This window comes from Scyliorhinus canicula, chromosome 4 (genome assembly GCF_902713615.1).
Source record: "Scyliorhinus canicula chromosome 4, sScyCan1.1, whole genome shotgun sequence".
Taxonomy (NCBI): Eukaryota; Metazoa; Chordata; class Chondrichthyes; order Carcharhiniformes; family Scyliorhinidae; genus Scyliorhinus; species Scyliorhinus canicula.
The window spans coordinates 86465660-86486214 of NC_052149.1; the positions used below are offsets into that span (position 1 = coordinate 86465660).

General features: G+C 44.3%; 1 protein-coding gene across 4 annotated transcripts in view; it reads left to right on the forward strand.

The window, feature by feature from the left end:
* LOC119964747 (KN motif and ankyrin repeat domain-containing protein 1-like) overlaps positions 1–20555 on the forward strand; it is a 100400-nt gene that overhangs the window by 48435 nt on the left and 31410 nt on the right. The window contains exons 1-5 of one of the 4 annotated variants that reach the window (XM_038794678.1): positions 3069–3791; positions 3903–3994; positions 4902–7121; positions 16259–16370; positions 16476–16688. In XM_038794678.1, coding sequence (XP_038650606.1) covers positions 3961–3994; positions 4902–7121; positions 16259–16370; positions 16476–16688 — 2579 coding nt within the window. In that variant the 5' untranslated portion in view covers positions 3069–3791; positions 3903–3960. Of the gene's footprint in view, positions 1–3068; positions 3792–3902; positions 3995–4901; positions 7122–16258; positions 16371–16475; positions 16689–20555 lie in introns of those variants that run through there. The other 3 variants (XM_038794679.1, XM_038794680.1, XM_038794681.1) reach the window with 3 other exon arrangements.

Sequence of the window (20555 nt, forward strand, 5' to 3'; positions counted from 1 at the left end):
TGTCCCCATTTGCTCTCCCGACTTTGATGGGTGATCCCCCCCCTCCCCTGCCTGGCGCCTTCCCCCCTGTTGGGGGTGCGCTGCGGCCCTGCTTTGTTGCTTGCCCCCGTTGCTAGCTTTCTTGCTAGCGCAGTGGCTCCCCTCTCGGAGGTTGCTGCCCCGCTTCTCCTCTCCCTTCTCCAATACTCCCGTTCCCTCGTGCTGGGGCCTGGCCTCCCACCTGGAGCGGTCCCTTGGGCAGTGGGTTGTTTTTGTTCTGGGTGTTCCTGCCGGGGGGGGAGGGGGCTGGCTTTGCCTCACCCCTCCCCCCCCCCCGTCGGCATGTCGTTTCTCCTTGCCATGGGCCCCTCGTCCCTACCTCCCATGGCGTTTTTCCAGCCCGTGCTCCTCGACGAACCTATTCGCCTCAGCAGGGGCTGTAAAGAAATATTCCTTGTTTTGGTATGTGACCCAGAGTTTTGCTGGGTACAGCATACCAAAACGCACTTTGCTCTTGTAGAGAGCTGCTTTCGCTCTGTTGAACTCAGCCCGTCTCTTAGTTATGTCCGCTCCAAGATCCTCGTAGACTCGGATGACGTGCCCGTTCCATTTGCAGGCTCTATTTTCCATGGCCCAGCGCAGGATTGTCTCCCTATCCCGGTACCGGTGCAGTTTGGCTATGACTGCTCTCGGTTGTTCCCCTGCCTTGGGCTTCAGGCGCAGTGACCGATGAGCTCTGTCCATTTCCGGTGGGGTGGGAAAGGTGTCCCCCCCCACTAAGGAGCCCAGCATCGCAGCCACGAATGTTGTGGGGTTTCTGCCCTCGATCCCCTCTGGCAGGCCCACTATCCTAACATTTTGTCTTCTCGAGCTGTTCTCCTGGTCGTCTACCCTGCCCTTCAGGCTCCCCTGTGTTGCGCCCAGTCTCGCCACTTCCCTCTCCAGGGCCGTGACCCGGTCGCTCATGTCGGTCGCTGCTTTCTCCAGCTCTTTAATGGTTGCCTCATGGGCTTCTAGTTTCTCCCCTTGGGCATCCACTTTCTCCTCCAATCTGGTCAGAGCCTGCTGCACCCCTGATATGGCCCTGGTCACTGCTGCCTGTACTGCAGCCTCTGCGTCTGCTTTCCCCTCTGCCTTGATTGCCTGCAGCTGCTCCCTCACCACCTCGGCAAAGGCTGCCTTCCAATTCACGCCCCCCCTCTAACCCCAGGGGAGAGGGCACCTGTCTGTCCAGCTCTTTTTGATGTGGCGATACATCCTTCCCGCCGCTTCGTGTGCTGATTCGTTCGCCCGAGCTGGCTTGCCCTTTGCCCCGTCTACTTCTGGTGCCCCCTTTCTCTTGGCTCCCTTCTGGCATTTTTTTCTCCCCCTTCCCTTTCATCTTTTCTTCTCCCCTTGTTTTTCTTTTCCCCCCTTTTCCGCACCCTATTTTTATTTTATTTATTATTATTTTTTTTTAAATTTATTTCCCCCCCCCCCACCTTCTTTCCTTTACCCCTTTATTTTATTTATTTATTTCTTAATTATTTTCTCTCCTCCTCCCCGCTTTTATGCAACTCCTCTCCGATGGGCTTACTTTTGCTGGGAGCGAGTGTATAAAGAGAGAAAATATGAAATATAAGTCTTTTTTTTGTTTTCTCTCCCCCTTCCTTTCTCCTCACTCACCCAGGAGAGAGAGAGGCTTGGGCCGCCCCAATGATGCGGAATCCTCCACACCTTCAGGGGCGATGCCCACCCCGGAGTGGTTTGCGCCCCGCTGGCCGGCGGGAAAGGGGCTTGGCGCCACAGCAACCGGCGCCGAAGGACCTTCGCCGGCTGGCGCGAGTTGGCGCATGCGCGGGAGCGCCAGCGCGTGCTGCCGCCATTCCCGCGCATGTGCAGAGAGCTTTGTTTCTGCACCGGCAATGGCGGACTGCTACAACCGCCGGTGCGGAAGAATAGAGTGCCCCCACGGCACAGGCCCGCCCACAGATCGGTTGGGCCCCGATCGCGAGTCAGGCTACCCTGGGGGCACCTCCCGGGGCCAGATCCCCCGCGCCCCCCCCAAGAACCCCAGAGGCCGCCCGCGCCACCAGGTCCTGTCGGTAAGGACCTACTCCAATTTACACCGGCGGGACTGGCAAAAAACGGGCAGGACTTCAGCCGGATGGCCACAGTGTGCGTTTGAGAATTCGGGCGGCCGCGGGGCCCATTGAGTCGTGCCGGTCCCCGCCATTCTCCAAGGCGGGCGGCACGATTCACTCCGGGGCGATTTTTGGGGAGGCCAGAGAATTCAGAGGGCGGCGGGGGCGGGATTCACACCGACCCCCGGCGATTTTCCGACCTGGCGGGGGGTCGGAGAATCCCGCCCCTTATATGGCTCGAGGCATACATAAGATTGAAGTGATGTGCTGCACAATTCTGCACAAATCAAAATGGAAATATACTAGTGTCATATCCTTGATTAAAGATTTGGAATGGGAATCACTACGGCAAGGAGGGAGCAAAATCGACTGGCCATGCTCTATTAGACATGAAATGAACCGGTGGAAATTGACAAATACAAGCACCAACTGCCCTTTAGCAATAATAAAACATGAGATAGCCATCCACACATGAAAAAAATAAACTTCCATTTTCTACGCCCTACATTCAGTCACAATGGTTCCTATAAGCATCCACGGCCAGGGGCTAAGTCCTCTCTCTTATTTATTTCTGTATAAGCTGCTTGTTGACTGCAATCTGCTCTCCACCAACCTAAACTGAACTGACAATGCTATCCCCTCAAACTTGTTTCCAAACATAGCATCAATCATTTTTCTTTCAGGAACAATCCCAGGGTGGAACTAGCTGCCAAAAGAATTAATCAGAGACCCATCACTTGAAATCTTCAAGATCAATCTTTAGATTATTTCTATTTTTAAGTTTTTTTTCAGCTAGCACTAACCATATTCATAAATGTTGGTGGAATATGGATGTTAGTCTGTGATGCTAACATAATCAAAGGATAACAATTGGAGATGGATAAAATCATCCCTTCAGTGTCCAAATCCACACATGGAGAATGGAGAGATCGAAGTGCAGATGCTAACGAAAGAACTATTAGCTCGACTGAATCAGCACTATCCCATGTAAAAAGCGGCTGTGTTTTGCTCAAAGAAATTTGAGTGCAACCCTTGTCAATTCTATCAGTACACTATTTGTATCATCACTGTGTTGCCTGAGGATTGGATAGTATTGCACCTGCAGAATGTGAAATGGAATTTATTTGGAGGATCAATTAGCTCAGTTGGCTAGACAGCTAATGTGTGGCTCAGGTTAGTGGCCACAGTGTGCGTTTGATTCCTGTTCCAGCCGAGGTGAGCTTCAGACCTGTTTCCTTGTCCTCCTGCCTGTGAGGGTAGAAGGCGATGGCAAAACCAGCACCAACAAAATCCGTCACAAAGATAGTTCAGGATGAAGCAGCAGCAGACAATGAGCCAAGAACCTGCCTTCAAGCAGAGCACAAGGAAGGAATCTCACTTCATGCTTTTCAGAACGTGTTTTTGTATCTCCTTCTCTCCTGACGTTGGCCATCCTATGGATATAAAGTGGCCCATTGCTGTTGGAAATCTTAAAATAGGAACACTGAATTGAAGAAGCGTGATTAGTAAAACTGACTGATGTCAAATAATATTCTTTTCAGTATTGTTTTTTTAAATTTGCCGTATTTTGTCAGTGAATCTCGAGTTTCTGTTTACCAGAACAGCTATCACTGGACTTTGTACCTCATTTAGTTCCTGAGCCTAGGACAGTCAAATCACAAACGTGAAAACACCATTTGCAGTGAATCAGTAACGTGAATCTGTTATTGGTGAAACACAAAATATTGAGCAATATTTGTTTACTTTGAGCACATAAAGACCGAAAAGATTTAAATTTTCTTTTCCAATTTTTGTTCACAGCCCAGTCAATTTGATTCATTTCTTCATCGTGGTTTATTTTGCTAACAAACGGAAAAGAATGTCACAGGTTCTTCAATCCCCACATCGGCCAGGTAGGAATATTTATTTTGCAATGTTTTATTGATATCAGCTTCAAGGGTGTCCCCCAGTGCCCGAGTGGGTAAATGTACCAGTTGAGTCATACAAGCTTGGGGGACGGGGATTGAACATGTTTTTTATCTTTACTTTGATGCCAACTACTTTCTGTTTATTGTTCTCATCACTGGAGGGTAAGGTTGTCTGGATATTAGTGCTTTTACCTGTCCAAGTGGCCATCTGAACCCAGACCAAGTGTTGTCAGTGAGCTGATTGGCATTGGAGCAAGATTGGATTCTACCCTCCCCTGTACTTGCTCTCTACACTGGGGACTGGTTTAGCTCAGTTGGCTGGACAGCTGGTACGTGATGCATAGTGAGGCCAGCAGCATGAAGGTCCTGCCTTCTCAGCCTTGCCCATTCCCTGAGGTGTGGTGACCCTCAGGTTAAATCACCACCAGTCAGTGCTCCCCTTCAAATGGTAATGTAACCCCACATGATTTCTGTTCCTGATTGCTTCCTGTGACCCACCCTCGAGTGTGTGGCCAGGTCTGAGGTTGTTGCGATTTTCCTCTCATGCTTTACATGACTTTTGCCCATTCAACTTTAGAGTAAAAAAACTGATAATTTGAATAAAACCTGTGTCCAATATTAGCCTCAATTATGGCAAGAAATGTATTCTTGAATTGTGTTATTTTAACAAGTATCAATTAATTTGTGTGATTTATTTTATTGGACTACTGAAAACAGCAATCATTTGGAAACTTATAAAGGATTCTATGAGTTGTATGTAAATTGCTACCGGTATCCTGTAACAACTTTTATCTGGCATTCTATAATGAATGAGCTGGATTTATATGCCTGTCTTGTGAAAGGCAAATACTGCAAACGTTGCCATTTAATAGTTTTTCTTTATGTTTTGAAGCCAACATCAAGTTATCTAGCATGTGTCTCAGTGCAGACAGAAAGAAGGAATCACCATATTCTGTGGAAACCCCTTATGGTTTCCACCTGGACCTGGACTTCCTGAAGTATGTGGATGACATCGAGAAAGGAAATACCATCAGGAAGATTAAAATACACAAGAAAGCCAAACAACTGAAATGTAGCACATTGCCCAGAAATTTCAGCGTCCCGGATACCCGGTACCCCTCAGCTGAATCTCGTTTCAGCAGAAACCATGGGGATAAGGGGATCGCATCTTCTTCCTGGGCAACTACCAATGGATGTAAAGTGACCCATATTAAAGAGCTATTCATAGGTTCTCCTGATAACACGGACTCTGGATTATCAGAATGCAACATGAATGATTGTAGATCTGTAAAGGCGTTTCCTGGCACCAAGGAAAAGTTGAAGGAGAATGGGAAATTTGTGCCAAGTTGGATGAAACCCCCGTTTCTTAGGGCAGCCAGCATGCCAATTGATTTCCGGGAATTAAACTTAGAGGAACAATGCCAATCACCTTCCTCGTTCCAGCAGAAATTGAAGTGCTTGGAAAGTGGTGTCTTCAGGACATCAGGTGATCCAGTTGTCAAAGAGAACTCTAGCACCTCTGAAACAACACCGCATTCAAATCTGACACCGACCCAGTTCTCTCAGATACAGCAACAGGTTAGGATCGCCCAAGAGAAAACCGAAGAGATGGAAGAGCAAGTAAAAACAATTTCCGAACTGAAAAAGCAAATATTTGTGTTGCAGGAAGAAAATACAAAGCTCATTATTCAAATAAAAAATCAACAGAGCACTGTGCAGAATGCAAGCTTTGCGCTACACAGGAAAGGCAACGATAACATGGATAAAACTCAGTGTGTTAATAAAGGAAGTCAAAGTAATTCATCAATAGCAATAATTGGCTTCAAAGGCCAAATGTCATGTTTAAGAAAAAGTCCATCTTCTGAAATGTTTCTGTCAAATGACAAGTTTAAACGTGAAGAAATTATGGACCTCAATTGTCAAAATGAATTTGCCTCAAATTCTTTGGTAAGTGAAAACGTGAACTTTGATCCTATTCCCTGCAAAGAATTAGTTCAAAGCTCTCATGTTGTAGGAGATATTGAACACAGAATGAGGAATGTGGATGTTCACGTTACTAAAGAGGAATTGAATTTAGTACCTGTGGCAACCCCCAGCACAGAGGGACCTGCCGGTAAAGAACTAAGAACCACAGTCTCCACATTAGAGCAGCAGCTTGAAGCTGGAATTGAAGGACACAAGCTTGAACAGCAAGGTGCCATGCTTGATGTTAGCAAGGTTAACCATCACCCAGAGACACTACCATGTGACCAGTCTATGCAGTTGGAAAGGAAACATGAACAAGACGGATCTGAGAAATTTGTTATAAGTAATCAACCAAGCGATGAAAAGACCACTAATCCAGAATTGAGAGACCTAAAGGAAAAGTCCATACATGGAATTGATGTCCAGTCATTCACTCAGTCAGTGTGCTGTGGGGGTTGCACTGTCAATGCAACGGTCACAACATTAAAAGAGACACAAAGTTTGGGGGTTAATACAGATCGTATCACTGTCAAGGATGCAGGAATTATGGCAGCAGTTGAAACAATCGACAAAGCAACAGATTTGACAGTCCAGATGTGCGACAAAGCTGTTGAGACGGAGCATGCACCATCATTGCATTGCATCCCTCGTGTAACTGGTGTGTCTGGCAGAGTGAACGAGGAAGTAAAACACACTGGAATAAAAGGTGACAATGTAGAGAGTATCTTTGACAATCTACAGAGCAATCAAACCGGGTCTACTGATGACAGAATTATGGTGATAGGAAATGGAAAAGAATGTCCAATTGCTGCAGACAACCAATATGGTGAATGTGAAAAGGAAGTAGATCGCCAAAATTCAGATTCACAGGATGGGACTTTGGATATCTTGCTGCAACCTGAAACCCAGCTAATTTCAGCAAACCCTGAAATAGAGCAGTGCATTAAAAAAATTGAGGACCTTTTGTGCAAACAGCAATCTTTCTTGGAGCAGAATTATCCTGAGTTGGCACAGAACTTTAAGAAAGTTTGCTCTAGTATTGGGTCCCTCAGTAGTCAACTGATGAATTCCCTTCAGCCGTTACCCTCATCAGATTCTACACTTAACCGAGCAGAGGAGAGCCCTCTTAAAAAGGAACGTGATCCAGGTAAATTCACAAATATAAAACGGCAGTTGGATATTCCTCTGAATCAGCAGTTTAAGGGAACTCTTCTGTTTTATTCCTGTTTATTGTTTCTTTCTTTAAGGTGGTCTAGGCCTATAAGGATGTATAATATTCTGGCCCCATATCTCAACTGACCATTCTTGATGTATTCGCCCAGATGCCAGGCTATTTGAGCAGGAGAAGCATCATGGCTGAGTCTGATCTTCCCCCTTGCATGCCACCCACAAACATTAATTGTTTTAGCATGGGTCACTACTGTCTGACTTTCATTCCTCTCCTAGCCCAGGGAATTGAAAGTAATTGCCCTGTTACTAACATCTGATCCACATTTGCTAAATTAGCACCAGGAAAGAAAGTTGGCAAAAAAAAAGCAGTGGGAGATGCTGCACAAATGTTTCAATTGGGATTGAATGTACATCTAAGTATATGAGTGAATAACCTCCCATCAGTCCGTTCAAATGAGAAAAAGCAGCATTCGTCTGAAATCACAATCAACTGGGAACAGTAGGGAGGATTATTCAAGAATTAAAAGGCTCACAAGTTATCTGGTTGGGCGATGTATAAATTTAAAATAATTGATTATTAGGTGGATTTTCTGGTCTTTGCACAGCCATAGTAAAGATTTGTCAATCTTGTATGTTTCACACCTTTCAAAAGACACAATCCGGACTCATTATCCAAGACAACATACAGGTAGGGATAATAATAGGCCAACTGGTGAATCAAGCCCCCCATCCCAACACTTTGTAAACTACACCCACCCTCGATACTTCATTTCCCACTCTTGAAATGTTCTAGGAGACAAGAAAATATGGGAAGCACTTCGGGTAATTCCTCTGGGACCTCCAGGACAATGCAGCAAACTGCAGAATACTGTAACAATTCAACAGTGATTGCAACTACCCCTCACCTCTCAGATGTCTTTGTAACTCTAGAACTGACCTAGTTCCTTTTCAAAGGATAACTAGTCATCTGCACTGAATCAAGGTTTTTTTTTGCTAATTTTTTTAAAATTTAGAGTACCCAATCATTTTTTTCCAAATATGGGGCAATTTATAGTGTGGCCAATCCACCTACCCTGCACATCTTTGGGTTGTGGGGGTGAAACTCACGCAGACATGGGGAGAATGTGCAAACCCCACACAGACAATGACCCGGGGCCAGGATCGAACCTGGGACCTCAGCGCCTTAGGCAGCAGTGCTAACCACTGGGCCACCATGCTGCCCACACTTAATTAAGTTTTGAGTGATTCTTTCTAAAGAGACAATGCAACCAGGCATCTAATCTAACTCTTTCGCTTTCATATTTTATGTTGATGTCCTCTAGTTCTTCCATCTCTGTACTTGATGCCATAGTTACGACCAGGTGAGGAGGAGTAAATTGATTCCATTAAGCCTCCTCATTTAGTCACAGCAAAGGCTTTTTCATTTATTTACCCGTGGATTTGCAAATCCAAATGTATTTGTTTCCTCATTGTGCAGTTAACAATAAAGAACCAATCAATGAGATTCTTTTGAGTCAAATTAGACATTGAACCTGAGAAAGAATAATACAAGAAATGACACCACATACATGAGTCTGTGAGAAACTTCCCTACAAAAGTAGGTGAGGCCCAAATGATCATTTCCTTTTAAAAGGAACTGGATAGATATCTGATCAGATGTGATATGTGCCGTACCTCCATATTGAGCACAGTATTAGTAAAAAAGGAAATGTTGAATAGTGGTGTTCAATCAACATTCTTAATTTCTACTTTAGAAGATGTGGGATTTTGGTAGAATGTTTTCTCATGATGGCTAAGGCAGGGTCGACAACATGATTTATGGATGGAGACGGCCCATTCTCATACCTTGGTTGTTTTTGAGCAATCATTGTAAAGCCCGTTTGTTAAGAATCTGCATTATATCCCAGATGAACATTGTCAGTGACTGATCAGTTCAGTGAAACTTTCTAGTTACTGACAGAACCAAACTACTGATGTCATGATGTTCAACAATAAAAATGGCAAAAATAAAATGCTGCAAATTGGAAGGAAATAAAGAGTTCTCATTTCTCTAAAACCTTGCGGCTTCAGGACATTCCAAAGCTCATGAATTACATTTGATCCCTATAGGCATAAATGCATGTATATTGTTGCCATGTAGGCAAGTAATCAGGTAATATATAGAGATTAATGTCTCACAAATATAAAATGGAATGAATGATTAGCTAAGCTATTTTTTGGCAGTCTATATTCAAGGAAGGATGTTGGCTATTTCTAGTCTAGAGCAGCATGCAATGATGAGACGCTTGTTCAATCTCTAACTAACGTTTCTGATCTCCATCTCTTGATTGGGAAAGATACTATTTAGAAAACAAAAACTGCCCTAAGATCACGGTCCCGGGCGCCATGTCCCCTCAGGAGCACAGAAGAGTGACAGCTGCACCTGATTGGCTGCAGTGAAATAATAAGCAGTGCCAATAAAAGTAACTATAGAGCTGCACAGAATGTATAGCACAGAAACAGACCAGTCGGCCCAAATAATTTGTACCGGTGTTATACTCTCCTCTCCTTAAATTTCAACTACCTCATCTGTGTCTTTCAGCATGTCTGTCAACTTTCCCTCTTCTCATGTATTAGTTTGGTTTAATTTTGAAAGCATCTCAGCTGTTTGCCTCACATTCCAACCACCCACTGAGTAAAGACATTTCCCCTAATTTATCACCTTATATTTATTGCCCCAAGTTTTGGATTCACTTTTCCACATAATTCTTTCCACATCCACCCTGTCATCCATTCACATTTGTAAAGGTCACAACAGGCCTCCTCTGAGCTGCTCTAACTTTTCTGACAGTTGCAAGCTCTTGGCTCTAGTATTATTCTTGTCAATATACTTTCTCCAGGGCTTCTGTGCCCTTTTTATCACATGGAGACCAAGGACTGGATTTTCAACTCCCGATGGAAGTGAATCAGGTCTCAACGTGTTGAATTTTGTTTTGCTGGAGAAAGTATTTCCCTGTGCCTTCCCAAACCCACACCATCTTCATGTGGCCTTTTGTAAGGTTGAGAAGGCCTTCGGTACAAATCAAACACATACCTCTCCCAAGGTCAGAATGCACATTTAAGGACCACAGGGAAATGTATTTCCTCCCGCACACTATTCTCATGTGCAAGTATGTAAGCCCTTAAAAAAACACCTCCTTGGAGAGTTTGTGATTAGTGGGGGAAGCCAGCAGAGGAGATAAGAATATTCTGAGATTTTTAGGCAAAGAGGTTTTGCCACCTTTAAATGTCACTATTAGATGTTTTATTGTAATGTGGATGTTTTAATGCCATGGTTCATCATAGAGACCTGACCTGCAAGGGTAAGTTAATCTTTACATTGACCACTGTTGTGTAATTGTTGTCATGCATTGCAATGCTTTTCCAATTGTCAAAAGTGCCATAATGCATTAAAAATAGTAAACAGGTATCCTATCAGCCACTGTTATCATATTGTCTGCTGTTATTTAAAACAACTGCCAGCTCTGGCTGTTAAAAAATACCCTGCTTTTTAAAGTTGAAAAAAATGCACCTGCTCCCCTTCATTGATTGGCAGGCACTTTGCTTTGAAATGGAAATACCGCACCATTCTGTTCTATCTGTTTCAGGCAATGTAGCCAGGAGCTTTTGTTATGACAGTTGTAACTACTACAAATGCTTGGCTGGGTTCCAAAAGTAGATAATATCTTCAGCTCGTCATGTGATCTATTGATCCAAGAGCAAGATAAACTTTCAAGAGGCTGTAATAATTTAAAATGCCTTTGATGTGATTTCTTGGTTGTTTAAAAACTAATAGATACTTAAATGGTTATATATTTTTGCAATGGAGTAGATTTTTTCAAGGATCAATGGTAGCGTGTTTTAATTTAAGGTTTCAGTCGATTGTTAATTGTTTAATTTTTATTCCAATGATTTTCAAATAATTTCCATTGTTATTGTATGGCTCCTGAGGACTGTGCATATGGGGTACTGGGTGAATGGTTATGGAGGACACATGGGGACAGGGAGGTGACATGTGCAAATTCTGGGACTATGAAATGGCATAGGAGTTTGTTGGGGTATTTGGGGGCATGGAGGTGGCATGGTTGATCTGAGGGGGCACGGGGTGGGTGGCAGGCTGAGGGATGTTTACAGGGTCTTTAAATAATGTTGGGAGCTGAGCTCTTGTGTTGAAAATACACAGTAGGCCTTCAATTGGCCCACCTTTGCACGCATGCATCTCATATACTCCATCATGACTTGCAAAATGCACAGTGAGCTTAATGACTGTGTGAAAAGATAAAGATCCTGGACAATGTCACACATTTTGGAGGGCGCAAACGTGCACAGGGTTTTCCCAAGCCCACAGAACAAAAATCAGGCCCAGAACTATGCTCAGTACTCTAAGTGTAGCCTGACCAAAATCCCCAAAAAAAGTTAGTTGAGAGCCTCACTACTTTTGAATTCTATAGCCCGAGAAATAAATATCAATGCTTTGTTAGTTATTTTAAATTTCTGAACTGACCTTCGCATTGAATGCTTTTCATGATTTGTAGTCATCCAGAAACCCAGGGTTATGCTCTAGGAGCGAGTGTTTGAAGCTAATTCAATAAAACAAATCTGGAATTAAAAGTCGAGTCATGGCCATGAAACCATTGCCGTAAAAAATTAGTTCACTAATGTCCTTTTGGAAGGAAATCGGCCATCCTTACCTGGTGTGGCCAACATTGACTCCAGACCCACAGTAATGTGGCTAACTCTGAAATGCATTCCAAAATGGCCTTGCCAGCCACCCACCCCAAGGGCAATGAGAGATGGGTAACAAGTGTTGGACCAGCCAGCGACACCCAAGTCACATGAATGAATTTTAAAAATGTACTCCCTTTCTTTCAACACCTCAGATGGAGTTATTTGGTTTACTCACTTAGCAACAGTGCTCAAATGATGTAATTACATTTTAGAAAGAGCCACAAGAGCCTGGGCCTACAATGTGAAACACTGAAAAGTTGTAAGTGATAGGAAATAATTTGAGATCATTCAAGTCAAAGTGGTTACGATCAAGGTTGGATTTTTGTGATGAACAGGTGAAAGGGAAATCCTGGGGAAGACTGAGATCCTGGGAATATTTAAGAGAGTGGGTGGTAACATCGAGGGTCCAATTTTAACTGACCCAAAACCCTTTCACCGTGGCAGAGTTAAAATCAGGCCCCAACACTTGAGGGTTCAAGGGCAGCGAAACAGATGTTGGACAATACATTTAGAGCTTGGGAGAAATGGATCAGTTTTGAAGAGGAACAGCTATAGAATCATTCACTGACAATGTACTGGGCACAGGGCAGGCTGCATTCGCTAAGTCCTGCTAGAAGATGTCCTTGCTTATTGAGGCAGATTTCCCAGTATCACTACATGGGGTGTAAGATTGTGATAGTTTTATTTACATTGCACATGCCAAATGGGGACATATAGGGCATGATCCAACAGCCATGCTGCACCAGAAACGCAGCTCGCCGCAGCACAGTGTGGCCGATGAAAGCTGGGAGACCCTGCACCCGGGATCTACCTGGCTCGCCACACCTTGCAAGATTCAACACGATCTCGCAAGATGTTGCGATGTATATCCTGGCAGGATCACTTTTTGGCAAATCTGCATATCAGAGCAAGGCGGTAAGCCTCACTCTAATGTGCAGATTCCCGAGGTACCTGAGGCTTTGTGATTCAACCCCTTTGTCTTAGGAACCTCGGGCGTGCGCCGTTTGGTACTGGTCTCAACAAACAGGTATCAGACGGAACAGCACTCGTGGGGCTCTCCCAGGGGTTTGGAGGCCCCCAGTTGATTACTCTTTGGGTAGGGTTGTGCCCTGACACTGCTGGCGTTACCTGGGCATCCTGGCAGGGTCACCTGGGTACCAGCCTGGCGCTGCCAAGCTTCCTGGCTGGCATTCTTTGCACATGTGTGATTGGGCCAGAGGGGCCCCTGCTTGGGTGTTGGGGACGGGTGCGGGGAAGGAGGGGGAGCCGGTGCCCTCCCAAAGTGCGTTCAGGCTGTGGGAGGAGGTCGGGGATTGTTTTGGGAGCCATGGTCTCTCACTACACTACACTGGGGAGTTCTGGCGAGTGGAGCTCCCATTGTAGAAACTGGGGCTATGTGTGGCCACGGCCATGCATTCACCATTCAGGACCCTTATTCAACGTGAATCGTGCTGAATAGCCATGTGTTTCTTGGCACTGCAAGTATCGGGAAACACGCGGCTAAACACGCTCGCTCGGAGACTTTGTTCCCTTTTGGGAGAATCATGTAATGGACTACCCATGCCCGTGCTAAGAGCTCAGTCTTGTCCACCTTAAGCTATTAAATGGTGTATGGTGGTATGATTCTGCTTATCTATGTCAAACAGATTTATCCTTTGCTTCCAGCACTTTTCAGTTCAACTTATACATCATCATATTGCCGTGGTTTGTCTGCAACAATGAAATACAGGAAGCTGAAGTTAAGCTCCATGGGGGGCTGATTCCCTCTGATTCCCCCAGCAATGGCTTGCATTTAGAGGGGACATTTCATCTGGTTTCCATTTATTGCAAGATCTTGAAAGCATTTTAAAAGAACCTATTTAGGGTTTTATTGAATAGAATAATCAGAGAATTCACCTCACAATCTACATCAAAATCTTCACCCATTGCTTGGCAGTGTAAAACAAATTTAATTCTAATAGGGTTGCACGTAGCTAATGTTTGTTTCCCAAAGTATAAAATATTCTATTCCACATTCACATCCTTCCTATAAATTACCATAAAAACTGCAATAGACTAAAACATTTGAAGGAAAGAGGAATTCCTGTAAATTGTCTTTCCTCACAGATGCCTTGTGAAGCAATTGTGCAAAACATTAACCACTTCTCCTTTGTACCTCCTCTCAATGCATTATTCCTCAGTTGTGTTCCAGATATAAAACCCATTTTTACAGGTATTCCAAGTGTTATGGGCCAGGGTTTAGAGAACCCCAAAGTGTATCATGGAGTTCACCTGACCCACAACTTTTAATAGATTGTGGTATGGGGAGCACAAGGCCCACTCTACAGGTGTGGTACAGCAGAAATGGAAAAGTATTTTTTAAAGCAAAACAATGTTTATTCTATGAACTTAAGTTACCCTTTTTAAAACATACAGTGAACATCTTAGCAACCATCAATTCAATTATTACCCCCAAAGAATACAACACTAAGTAATCCTTAAGCTGTCCTTTTAACATCCATAAGACTTTTAAAAATATTTTTAACAGAAGCACATCAGGTTAAAGTCACTACTGAGAGCAGTTATTAGTTTTAAATCACCAAAGGATCGATTTCAGTCTTTAGATTACAGAGAGAGAGACTAATACCCCTTCTGGCTGTGGCTGTAGCTATCCAGCTCTGAAAACAAAACTAAAATACACCTTGCAGCAAACAGCCTAAAACAAAAGAAAAAAGCTGGCAGGCAGCCAAGCTCCACCAACACTCTGACATCACTGATGAGCACCCATTTCTTAAAGGTACATTTCTTAAACACCCATTTCTTAAAGGTTCTCTCACATGACACAAGCAGTTATATAAAGGCTGAACCCACACAGAAGATTGTACAGATTTAGTTTATTCATAGTTGAACTCTTACACCAGGTTTCTACCTCTCACATTGTTTCTTCCAATATTCTCAGGAACTTGGTGATGTCTATGACTGCTCATCATCATAATATTGGTCTTCCTTCCAGTGTGTTCTCTTTGTTAACCAATGGGCGGATTTCTGCAGCCCTTCCCACTGGTGAGATCGTTCGGTCCCAATAAAGCCAACCCCTGCTGTGGGTTCCCCAATAACGGATAGTGGCAGGGGTGAGGAATGTAAATCACCATCACCTTCACCGTGGCCAGAAGAATCCGGGCAGCAGCTGATGGTGAGCTGCCTCCCATGGAAAACCCACTGTGTGTGTGTGTGGGGGGGGGTGGAGAATTCCACCCATTGGGTGGGATTTTTTTGCTCATCCCCCGCGGCGTCCTTCGCAGCGTGCTTTGCAGTAGCAGAGGCGGCCGCCATTGACCAGTGGCAGCATATTCTGGTCCCACTACTGTCATCGGGGTTTCCCGTTGTCTGCTGTCCCCGTCACCAGCCATTGGGCGAGATTATCTGGCTTCTCCATGGCCTGTTCCTCGGCAGCGGGAGGCAGCCCGCTGTTGGCTGCCAATAGAATCATCTGATCCTGCCACTGTCAATGGGATTTCCCATTGAATCCACCCCACACGCCCGGAAACCTGCAGTGGGAGTATGCTGCCAAGAGGACGGGAAGATCCCACTAACGTGAACAGCCTGAAGAGCTCTCCCATTTTTTCCTATTAATTGCTTTGGTTACTGTTAGGCAGACAGGGTTAAAATAGACTTTGCACCCCTGACATGAGAAAATATTCCATCCCATCAGAGGTATCTGGTTTTGAGAAGCGAGAAAACTAGCTATCGAGTTGAGGATAATAATCAGATTATATGTAGGCAATTGGACGATGTAAAATATCACTGGAAAGCTGTAGCAAATACAATATCGAAGAGTCTCTTGGTAGCAATGGGTGCTTTCCTTTGTTTCTTGCAAGTAATATTAAGGCCAGGATTTAAATCCTTGCCTGCCACCTCAGGGGAGATCAGTTAATTCAACAAAGTCTCTCTCTTAAAGCTGGTATCATTCTTTCAGCATAATTACATTTGTGGAATGTTCTGTGTCAAAATCAGATCCTTTAACACGTTGCAAGTTTAGTTGGGTTTAGGAGTTGGAGTAGAGCACAGATCTGTCCAAGCTGCTGACTACAATTCTGTCTATCATTCAGAAATTCAGAATGCGTGTTGCTCAATTGAAAACCTTTTAAGCCACTTGTTTGCTCACTGAAGTGGTTTGTAATTATTGACTTTGCAGAAGTTGAAAACGTACGTCATGTGGAGCCATTGCCGTCATCTTCTGAAACATTGACTTTCAAATCTAACCTCCAACAGGACATTTGTAGCAGCACCAGGGGCCCAACTCTCCCCCTTGAGATCAGATGATTAATAAGATTGTAAAATATAACCAGAGCTTTTACCAGGTGAATTTCTCTCTCTTTTAACTTATAGTTGTGTTTCAGTCCACAACCCTTAAATCTATTATGAAAAAGAAGGATGGAAATTTCAAATCAAGTGGCGTCCCAGCCAAAAAAAATCTTCACTTCATTGGTGTAAATGGCGGGTGAGCATCAAATAAAGTTTTATAGTCACACAGACCTGCGATGTGCACAATTGTTCATTTATGTTTGCCCTCAGTTTCCACCAGTTCTTTCAACGTGTATTTTAGCTATGAGAGCACATCAAGTGATGATTCCACATCATCTGAAGAAAGTCCAGGCAATGACTTGGAAAAGGAATGTGTCGATACGGGAACTAAAACCCAACATACTGACGACAGCAAAGCAGAAACGTCCAAGGACATGGAGACAACAGGACATGAGGAGATCCGGCCAACAGGACATAATGCTGCAGGCAGTGCGATGGAAAACTGCAGTAAAAGGTACATCACTTGTTACAATCATTGGCATGAGCACATTGCTAAAATCAATAAAATGCAAGAACGGATGTCACAGGGAGATGTCCCAGCTTTGGTGCTCCCCAAGACATGTTAGGAGTGACAATCAAGATATGTTGCACCCCTGAACCAGTGATCTTCCAATCATTGATTCTAATGATTAGCAAATCACAGGCTGAGGAGGCGCCATTACCCAGCCTGCAGCGCGAGAATATTTTGAGAATAACGAGATGGTTCCTTGATGGACAGGTGGCGAGAAGAGGTAGTTAGCTTCAATGGTGTACTGACCAATTGCTGGACGAAATCAGAAGTCAAAGGAAAATCTCTCCTGCTTGCTGGACAGATCTGCCACTGAACCTGAAAGCTGGGATGCAATTGGTCAGTTTTAAGAAGTTGTTTAGAAAAGGGGTGTTTATTGAAATCCTAAAAACAAGTTAAGCAACCCACAAAAAGAAAAAGGCATGCAGTTCATTACTCAAATGTTTTGAAAAGTAAACATTGACCAAAGGAAATAAGGTTTTTTTTCAACAACCGGCATTATTCTGTATGTTCACTTGCTCTCAGTAAAATAAAGGCTGTCGATTCACATCAGACCTTATTTCATTAATATATCTGCCTTATTCAGATTGGAGAAACACTTGTGGGCACTTTTCAAAGACAAATATTTGGTTGAGATAATGAGAAGTTGCTTTTGCTTACATACCTGAGCTACACTATTGTGTAATCAGATATTAGCCAATACAGGTTCACCCCTGAACATAAGAAGTTCAGACCACTTATTGGAGTGATAAGCAAATTTTGGTATGGTCCTTATACAGCTCCTTGACTGCTTCACCAGATCTCTCATTTCCCCTTTCCCAGTTCAGAAACGCTTGCAAATTTGATGAAGTAGCATTGCATTTCTGAATCCAGGTAATTTATGTAGATCGGAGATGGTGACTGGAATTGCATCTGTTTCTGAAGGTGACAGCTGCTTGAGACAGCCACCTGCTCCTAGTTGTAAATTCAACATTAGCTGCCAGCCAATACATAATTTAAAAACATGCATCACATCAATTACAGATTGAGTATCCCTTATCCGAAATTCAGAAAACCAAACAATTCTGAAATCCGCACTTCTTTTCGAGCACCAATGTGATGTCACGAGTCCCTGGGCGCGCGCAGGTCCCAACGCACTATACATGTGCAGGTCCCAACACGCCACACATGTGCAGTTCACAACATACCAGACAAGCACAGGTCCCAATGCGCTGCATATGCGCAGTTCCCAATGTGCCACACATGCTCAGGTCCCAACATGCCACAACATGCTAGACATGCGCAGTTCCAATGCGCCGCGCATGTGCAATTCCCAATATGCTACACATGCACAGTTCCCAATGCACAGTCCCCAACACGTACTGCACATGCAGCTCACAACATATTGCACATGCACAGTTTGAAACATGCCACGCATGTGCAGTTCTCAATGCACCGCGCATGCGCAATTCTCAACACGCGTCACACATGCACAGTTCCCAATGCGCTGCAGATGCACGTTCAAAAAATTCCAATACACACTCGGTCTATATAATCAGTTTATATAATCAGTCCAATAAGTTTTTCGGATAAGGGATAATAATAATCTTTATTAGTGTCGGAATAGGCAGATATTAACACTGCAATGAAGTTATTGTGACCTGTTTGGGTCACACAGAGGGAGAATTCAGAATGTCCAATTCACCTAACAGCATGTCTTTCAGGGCATGTGAGAGGTAACAGAGCACCTGGAGGAAACCCACGCAGACACAGGGAGAGACAGTGACCCAAGCCAGAAATCAAACCCAGGTCCCTGGCACTGTGAAGCAACAGTGCTAACCAATGTGCTATCGTACAGCCCGTGATGCTCAATATGTATTAACTATATGAGAAGGATTATCATTGAATGACTGTGAGGCCAAACCAGTGATAAACTACTGGCCAGAGAACTCAAATACATGGAGCATCAGGAGTAAACTGAGAAGCCAACGGCGGGCTGCCTCCACTGCTAAGAAACACGCCTTGGGGGACATTATGCATTTTAATCAGTCTATCAAATAGGTCCCCTTTGCTGAATGAACAAGTAATTTTGGCTGTCAAAAAGGTGATGCAATCATACAAAGTGGCTTTGTTTGTCAATATATGATACCCTGTACGTTAAAGCATCCATTGCCTATTATACTTATGTTCGAAGCGTGCAGTCTAAGTCTGAAGGCAAGTGGCTGTATGGTTCTCCTGACAGAAATGTCTTTGCAAAGGCAAAACACCGCAACTTCAGGAAGCTGAAACATAAACATCAAAATGCTAGAAATACTCAGCAGGTCTACTCGTATCTGTAGAGAGAGAAAAGCAGTTAACATTCCATGTTGGTGACCTTTAATCAGAGCTGGGAAAGTTAGTCATGTAACAATTAATATAACATCATAAGAGAAAGCTATTTGGTCCTTCAAACCTACTCCAACATGAAGTAAGATTTTGACTGATCTTCTACCTCAGTCCCATTTTCTCACCCTATCTCCACACTCCTTAATCCTGAAAATCTTGCAAATTCTGCCTTGAATGTAATCAATCACTGAGCATCTACAGCTCTCTGGGATGAAAGATTCCAAAGATTCACAACATTTTGAGTGAAGAAATTTCTCCTCACCTCAGTTCTAAATGGTTGATTCCTTATTCTGAGATTGAACCCCCATTTTTTATATTCCCCACCCAGGGGAAACATTTTTTTCACATATCCCATGTCCACACTCTTAAGCATTTTATATGTTTCAATTATATCATCTCTCATTCTTGTAAATTCCAGGAAATAGTCGCTCAATCTTTCCTCATAAGCTAAACCCCTCAGCTCAGGAACAATTAAATACATTCTTCCTGAGGTAAAGAGACCAAAACTGAGCATAGTACTCCAGCTGTGACATTGCCAATGCATTGCACAACTGTAGTAAGACTTCTTCCTTCATAAAAACCATTAACATGCAATTTTATTTCAATTGATTGTTGTATCTGCATTTTAACTTTCTGTGATTCATGTACAAGGACACCCAAGTCCCTCTGAATGCAAACATTTCCCAGTCATGCAACATAAACTCTGCTTTTTTATTTTTTCTACCCACCAAAGTAGGCCCCAAGGTTCATCTCGGGATGGAGGAGCAGCTGGCTCGAGCCCTGGCTGCCCTTGCATCATCTGGCTCCGCCAGAACTGGCAGCTCTCCAGTGATTGGGTCACACTCAGTGCCTCGGCCATGCCCACCGGCGACTGGGACAAGCTCCGTAGAGGCTCAGCCATTCCCATTTGAGAGTGGGACATATCCCGTAGCACCACATCAAGGTCAGCCTGGTACTGGGTCACAACCTCCAGTGAGTCGGACAGTCTACCGAGACCCTCAGCCATGGCCGTCACCAACTGTGCCACGCCTTGGACACCTTCACTCATGCTGCCGACATCATGCACGAGGGTCCCCACTGCGGTTGCGGGCGACATCTCCTGTGCTCGTAGCCTCTGGTACTCCTCCAATCAGCTATGGATCGCCTGGACTGTCACTGACATCTCCCTCTGAATGTCCCGGCCACACCCTAACATCTCCATCAACGCCAGATAACCCTGTTCCAGAACCTCAGTATCTGGCTGAGACTCAGCTGGATCCTTGGTTCCAGCAGACCTCTGACTGCTGTCTCGCCTGGGGGTTGCTGCCTCCACCTGATGTGCATCATCAGCAGTGTGGTGCTCACCAGATTATGCGGCAGAAGCCTGTCCACTAACATTTCCCACCGAGGTGCCTGTATCTGTACTGGTGGAGGGTGGGGATGACAGCTGTGCCGCATCAATCGTGTCGC